The sequence below is a fragment of the Alosa pseudoharengus genome, unplaced genomic scaffold, assembly GCF_046254945.1.
Source record: "Alosa pseudoharengus isolate Yale_2024_CS ecotype anadromous, Long Island Sound unplaced genomic scaffold, YU_APseudo_1.1 YU_APseudo_1.1_scf_23, whole genome shotgun sequence".
In the NCBI taxonomy this organism is placed as follows: Eukaryota; Metazoa; Chordata; class Actinopteri; order Clupeiformes; family Clupeidae; genus Alosa; species Alosa pseudoharengus.
In genome coordinates, this window is record NW_027468685.1 from 4,561,345 (window position 1) to 4,568,844 (window position 7,500).

Below are 7,500 nucleotides of genomic sequence, written 5' to 3' on the forward strand. Positions count from 1 at the left end.
ACCTTCTTTCAGTCATTTGGCGGTGTTTCATGGCCCAAGCCTCTTTTTCTTATTCTGACGTCTTAGCAATGGCTTTCTTGCTGCAACTCGACCTGTCAAACCTGCAACTCGAAGTCTTGTCTTCACAGCTGAAACTGGTACTTGCCTACTGTACCACTATTAGGCTGTGCTTGGAGCTGTTGTCCTGTGAGCTGACTATCATGCAAGCTGTTGACTCTCAGAAACTGATCTTCTGATTTTGTTGTGGCTTTGGATTTGCTACTGTAGACCTCTTCCTGACAGAAATAAAACATTATTTATTTTTCAGTTTTGGGTAACCTTACATTTTTTAGCCTCTGGCAGGTCAACACTTACCTTTGTACCATTTCAAGCTATTCATTGGACTTGAACTGTTTGAATTTCAATAAATAACTGGGAAAAATTGCGGTGTATTAAAAAGTTTTACCGGTAATATGTATAGATCCAGGATGTCTACTCTCACAGATGAGGTTTTTATATTTTTTTCCATGAAATGTATGCCTAAAATGTATGTTTTGAAGTTAGCTGATGTTTGCTTTTGAGCAGAGATATTTCTCCCATTTCATCTGCTGACATGATGTCAGATGAAATGGGTTTTGATGAGATGAAATCTAATTCTAAATGGATTTAAAATGAGGTTTGTTGACTGCATCTCTATAATTAACAGTCGGGTCGTTCAATGTTTCGCCATCACGGCTTGACATTCTGATATTTTTTGAGCTGTTTTTGACTCACTGACAGGCTAGGTCGCCAGCTTAGACGCTCGTTAGAGCGTGCAGACAGCCAAGCGTCATCTCCGAAAATAGCTGTAATTAACAACGCCAATTAAGACAGGTGTAATTAGCGACCTTGTTCAATTAAGGGTTTGTTTGGTTCATTTGGGTGTTTGACTCTGGTGTAAACAGAATCCGCAGGGGGTCTTGCGGCACGGAAGGCCTCGCAAAATCACATGACTGGGCAGGCGTGTGCACATTAACAGCGTGGAGGGGGCTGGGGGGGGGGGGGGGTCACTGAACACAAACAAACAGGACCGGTCCTTCCCCAAAGCTTCAAAGATCCTGCTTACTTTAGTCTTTATTCACTTAGTACATTTTACAAATCTCATTAAGAATTTACCATTAAAAAACAGTGCAGGGAGAGGCAGAAAGCCCAAACAGGCTTATATGAAGCCTCCACCTTCCTGTTAGAAAGCCCAAACAGGCTTATATGAAGCCTCCACCTTCCTGTTAGAAAGCCCAAACAGGCTTATATGAAGCCTCCACCTTCCTGTTAGAAAGCCCAAACAGGCTTATATGAAGCCTCCACCTTCCTGTTAAAAAGCCCAAACAGGCTTATATGAAGCCTCCACCTTCCTGTTAAAAAGCCCAAACAGGCTTATATGAAGCCTCCACCTTCCTGTTAAAAAGCCCAAACAGGCTTATATGAAGCCTCCACCTTCCTGTTAAAACGGAAGCCTTGTGGGGCCAACTATGATGCTGATAATGGAACTCTCTTGAAAGGGTCAATAAGCTGCCATGTCTCAACCCCTCACAACTCAGCTCACAGAGAAAAGTAGCATTAGTGTCAAGGTCGTGACTTGGACACCCAATTAGCATTGCTGATGTGGTCAAGGACATTTAAAAGAGCAGTGTCAATGTACTGACATGACTGCTGTATGGTTTACTTGTACCGTAAGTTGATTTGTATCAAAATAAATGCTTAATGTGTTTGTGTTAGTAGCGATCTAACGCGTCTTTGGGGCTGTGTGATAGCGTAGTGGTTAAGGAGCTGGGCTAGCATGCAGTAGCCAGAGAAGTTGTGCCCTTGAGCAAGGCACTTAACCCCTAGTTGCTATGGGAACAATGGCCATTGTAACAAAACTGACATATGTAAGGCATTACAGTCATTTCCTGTTTATTAGCCAGTGTTTTACGCAAGTTAAAAAAACAAAACCATATTAATACCATATTAACTGCCCCGTGTATTAACCTCATAACAATGCAAAATCAATGTGTAAACCGTGGCTAATAGTTGGGAAATTACGGTATGGATAAAACCCCGGCTAATAGTTGGGAAATGACGGTATGGATAAAAGTGTCTGTTAAATTAATAAATGTTAAGGATTTCTTTGGTGTTTTGTCTCATAGCACCCTGCGGAGGAAACCTGACTGGTCCGAGCGGACTCATCCTCTCTCCAGAGTATCCCGAGCCGTACCCCCACGGCCGCGAGTGTGATTGGCTGGTCAGCGTTACCCCCGACTACATCATCTCGCTCAACTTCAACCAGTGAGTCGGTCAGCCTACAGAGAGAAGGTGGACTGGTGGTCTGGAAATCAGCCAGGTTTACGTTCAGGTTTTATTGGTAACCATGGTGACATCCCATGGCTCTGGTCAGAATTTACATTTTAAAACACATTTTTAGTAAAGATTTGGTATCACTTGTTTAGACATTCAGTCATAGTCCACGTGCTAGCCCAAACTAATTAGTTAACAGAAAGGGCATGCCTCCGGCTCTCCCCCCTCACAGTCTGGTTGTTGAACAGGTGTGTGCATGTACCGTCTGATTTGATGAAGGTTTCAGTACTTAATTATGGCCTTTCAGGAGACCAATTAGCACAGATAAATGTTGCACACAGATTGTTAAATCAAATGAAATCTGTAATTAGCTGGAGTCTCATTCAACAAAAACAACTGTGTTCCAATTGTCATCACCTTTAGATGTCTAAAGCAATGTTGTGCGGGAGTTCTTCTCCAGATTCATTTGAATAGAAAATGGCCACATAAAGGACAGGTGAACTCACTCTTTTACTGCTAGCCACTCGGGCTATGCACTATATATACTCCTGTGGTTCAGGACAGACCATGGAGTGTAATAAAAGCTTTCCCAACTGTCCATTACCAACTAAATGGCCAAAAGACAGCAGGTATCATGTGAGCACGCTATCATCACTGCTAGCTGGACAGTGGTTGGTGTTACTGGTCTAAGGGCCTCTAATGCCCACCAGCTCTCAAGCGATCCTAACTGGCTGCTTTAAGGAGCTAAGGAGTCAGATTAGGGCCTACTGTGGTAGTTTGGAACAGAGCTCTGTCTGAAGTGAAGTGAGTTTATGCACCTGTGTTTAAATGAATGCAATGATGTGGGAACAGAACTCAACACCGCTGCAATGGTGCGGGAACAGAACTCAACACCGCTGTAATGGTGTGGGAACAGAACTCAACACCGCTGTAATGGTGTGGGAACAGAACTCAACACCGCTGTAATGGTGTGGGAACAGAACTCAACACCGCTGTAATGGTGCGGGAACAGAACTCAACACCGCTGTCTGACTTGTGTCCAGATTCAGCCTGGAGCCCAGTTATGACTTCCTGCACGTGTACGATGGACCTGACTCGCTCAGTCCACTCCTGGGCAGCTTCTACGGTGCGGACGCTCCGGAGCGCATCGAGAGCAGCAACAACACCCTCTTCCTGGCCTTCCGCAGCGACGCCTCGCTCAGCAGCAACGGCTTTGTCCTGCAGTACACAGGTATGACCTACAGGTGGACACAGTAGACAGGTACACAGGTACCACCTACAGGTGGACACAGTACACAGGTACACAGGTATCACCTACAGGTTGACAGAGTGCACAGGTACACAGGTACATAAGTACGCCCTACAGGTGGACAGAGTTCACAGGTACCACCTACAGGTGGACACAGTAGACAGTTGCAACCAACAGGTATGCACAGTACACACAGGAACCACCTGCACATAGACAAAGAGCAAGCACACAGGTACGACCTACAGCTATGCACATCAAACAGGTACGGCCTACAGGTATGCACATCAAACAGGTACGGCCTACAGGTATGCACATCAAACTGGTACGGCCTACAGGTATGCACATCAAACTGGTACAACCTGCACATAGACTAAGAACAAGGATACAGGTAAAGATATTAAATGTCTAAACACAATGTTATGAATACTATATATATATATATATATATATAATATTGTATGTATACATACAATTTATACTCATACACATATAATATAATCTAAAGTTTAATGTAGCTGGCAGACTTCGGTCGTTATATGCATTGTTCACCCCGTGTTCCTGTCTTTACGTCTTCAGAATTAATCGAACCAAATTAGCACTAGCAGACCACCTGGGCATCGTGAATATTACCCTGGTCAGCATTTCTCCACCTCTCTCTCTCTCTCTCTCTCTCTCTCTCTCTCTCTCTCTCTCTCTCTCTCTCTCTCTCTCTCTCTCTCTCTCTCTATCTCTCTCTCTCTCTCTCTCTCTCTCTCTCTCTCTCTCTCTCTCTCTGCCCCCCCCCCCCACTGTTTCCTGCTGTAATGATGGCCCCGTGAGGCTACTGAGGCGGTCCCATAAAAGCCTGATGAAAATGAAAAGTGCCTAGCGGTGTGCTGCGCACCGACTCAGCGTTTGATCAATGCGAGCCTGTCGCACCAGACGCAGCACATCAATTCAAACTAATGCCTGTTTGTTCTTCCCACTCGTGTTCCTCGCTCCGCGTCCGACTCGTCCGTTCCGTTTCGGCGCCGCTCCACTGATTTGCTCAAGTGCTTGGTCGTTCGCCGGTGACATTTGCTCCAAACGGCGAACATGTAAAACAATCAGAGTCACTTCCTGTTAGACACGCTGCGCATAATGAACTCTTCTTTATCGCTCTGTCAGGGCGTCGTTTATGTTTTTTTATCAGACGATGGGGGACTCTACTCATTTAGACTGAAAGGGATCACAGGAAATATGGCGCACGTCAATGGCAGACCTGTGCCACCATCTGCTTTCCTTCTCTGTTCTTAACAGTCCCCTTATTGTTGCTGTATTTTTGATGCCTGGACTAATGACTATTCTGGACAATAATAAAGTCACAAGTGGCAACACTGACCAGGTTTCAGCGTAAAAGCTAAACCTTTTCCGACCCTTTATACGTCTCATAAGCGGGAGCTAAGCTAGCGTGGTTCTATCATAAGCGGGAGCTAAGCTAGTGTGGTTCTATCATAAGCGGGATCTAAACGAATGTCGTTCTATCGTAAGCGGGAGCTAAGCTACCGTGGTCCTATCATAAGTGGGAGCTAAGCTAGCGTGGTCGGAGCTAAGCTAGCGTGGTCCTATCATAAGCTGGAGCTAAACTAGCGTGGTCCTATCATGAGCGGGAGCTAAACTAGCGTGGTCCTATCATAAGCGGGAGCTAAACTAGCGTGGTCCTATCATGAGCGGGAGTTAAACTAGCGTGGTCCTATCATGAGCGGGAGCCAGTAGTCTTTGAAAGTAGAAGTGAGAGCAGCCATGGCTGACCAACTGCTAAAGAGGTGACGGCTCTCGTCTGGCGTCCCGTCTCCCCTCCGCTCGTCCACAGAGTGTGTGTTAGTTAGTGTGTGTCTGGCGCAGTCCGCACGGCTCTTAATCTAATGGGCAGCAGGGGCGGCTCAATCTGGCCGAGCAGATGGACCCAGTATGGGGCGGCGCAACGGCCCCGGCGCCGGGTGTCAAGATGCACGAGGGCAAATCGCATTATGGCTGCATGAGACGTCCAGCAATGAGCCGACCCTGGGCCATCCAAACATGGACAAAGAGACATCTTCTAGTGTGTGTGTGTTTGTGTGTGTGAGCGTGCGTGTGTGAGTGTGTGTGTGTGTGTGTGTGTATGTGTGTGTGGGTGTGTGTGTCTGGGTGAGGCCATGTCTACATGGTCACATTAGTAAATGGCTCGGGCGATATCAGCCTCTTTACTGACCAATCAGCTACTCCCACTCATCTCCAGCAGGGCCTGATTGGCCTCCGAGGGGCTATATATGGGCCAAGACTCCTCACGCCTCAATGACACTTAAGTAAACACACACACACACACACACACACTCACACAAACACACATACATACACACACACACACAGACACAAATAGTCTATTTAAATGTGGTCAGCTTGTTTTCCCTCTCTCTCCACCTCTTTCCTATCATTCTGTCACACACACACACACACATACACACACACACACATACACACACACACACACACACATACACACACACACACACACACACACACACACACACACAAACACACACACACACACACACACACACACACACACATACACACACACACACACACACACACACACACACACACACACACACCATCAGTACCCCCCTCCGCCTCTCCCTCTCCCTTCTTAATTAGTCCCAAGTCAGGCCTCGGTGTGTGTTGTGCTGGCTGTGGTTGGTCAGGTGAAAGGTGTGTGTGTGTGTGTGTGCGTGTGAGTGTGTGTGTGTGTGTGTGTGTGTGTGTGTGTGTGTGTGTGTGTGTGTGTGTGTGTTTGAGCTAAGTGTAAGGTAGCTGACTGTCGGCCCAGCGTTGTCCAGGCGGAGAGCAGATTGCAGGACTGCATCACAGCTCTGCTCGCCCATGAAGGGCAGGGACTTAGCCCCCGCAACACGTCTACTCTTACCTACACACACACACACACACACTGACAGACAGACACATTCACATACACTCAAACACACACATACAGTACTCTCTCTCTCTCTTTTTTTCTCTCTCTCTCTCTCTCTCTCTCTCTCTCTCTCTCTCTGTCTGTCAAATAAGCAAACAAACAAACATGTATATAGTACACTACCTCTAATATGGCCAGTGGGTGAGGATGTGTGGGTGGTGTGTGGGTGAATTGTGTGTTAAAGTCATCAGAGATGAGGTGTTGTGTTAAAGTGATCAGAGATGAGGTGTTGAAAGAGAGAAAGAATGGGAGGATGAGAGAGAGGAGAATAAAAGAGTGAGAGAAGAGAGGAAAGAGTGAGAGAGGGAAGAATAAAAGAGAGAGAGAGGAGAGGAAAGAGTGAGAGAGAGGAGAGGAAAGAGTGAGAGAGGAGAGGAAAGAGAGAGAGGAGAGGAAAGAGTGAGAGAGGAGAGGAAAGAGAGAGAGGAGAGTAAAGAGTGAGAGAGGAGAGGAAAGAGTGAGAGAGGAGAGGAAAGAGTGAGAGAGGAGAGTAAAGAGTGAGAGAGGGAAGAATAAAAGAGTGAGAGAGGAAAATAAAAGAGTGAGAGAGGAGAGTAAAGAGTGAGAGAGGAGAATAAAGAGTGAGAGAGAGGAGAGGAAAGAGTGAGAGAGGAGAGTAAAGAGTGAGAGAGGAGAGTAAAGAGTGAGAGAGGAGAGTTTGGATGCAGATTGATTTCTAATTTGGGGCCGAATGGTCTCTCTCCACTACACTGAGTCCAGGCCTGGTGCTGGAGGTCTCTCTCCACTACACTGAGTCCAGGCCTGGTGCTGGAGGTCTCTCTCCACTACACTGAGTCCAGGCCTGGTGCTGGAGGTCTCTCTCCACTACACTGAGTCCAGGCCTGGTGCTGGAGGTCTCTCTCCACTACACTGAGTCCAGGCCTGGTGCTGGAGGTCTCTCTCCACTACACTGAGTCCAGGCCTGGTGCTGGAGGTCTCTCTCCACTACACTTAGTCCAGGCCTGGTGCTGGAGGTCTCTCTCCACTA

General features: G+C 46.9%; 1 protein-coding gene across 1 annotated transcript in view; it reads left to right on the plus strand.

Annotated features, from left to right (window-relative positions):
- csmd2 (CUB and Sushi multiple domains 2) overlaps positions 1–7,500 on the plus strand; it is a 377,005-nt gene that overhangs the window by 261,288 nt on the left and 108,217 nt on the right. Inside the window, exons 19-20 of the mRNA XM_076301508.1 lie at positions 2,145–2,283; positions 3,336–3,523. Of these exons, the coding sequence (XP_076157623.1) occupies positions 2,145–2,283; positions 3,336–3,523 (327 nt within the window). The remainder of the gene's footprint in view (positions 1–2,144; positions 2,284–3,335; positions 3,524–7,500) is intronic.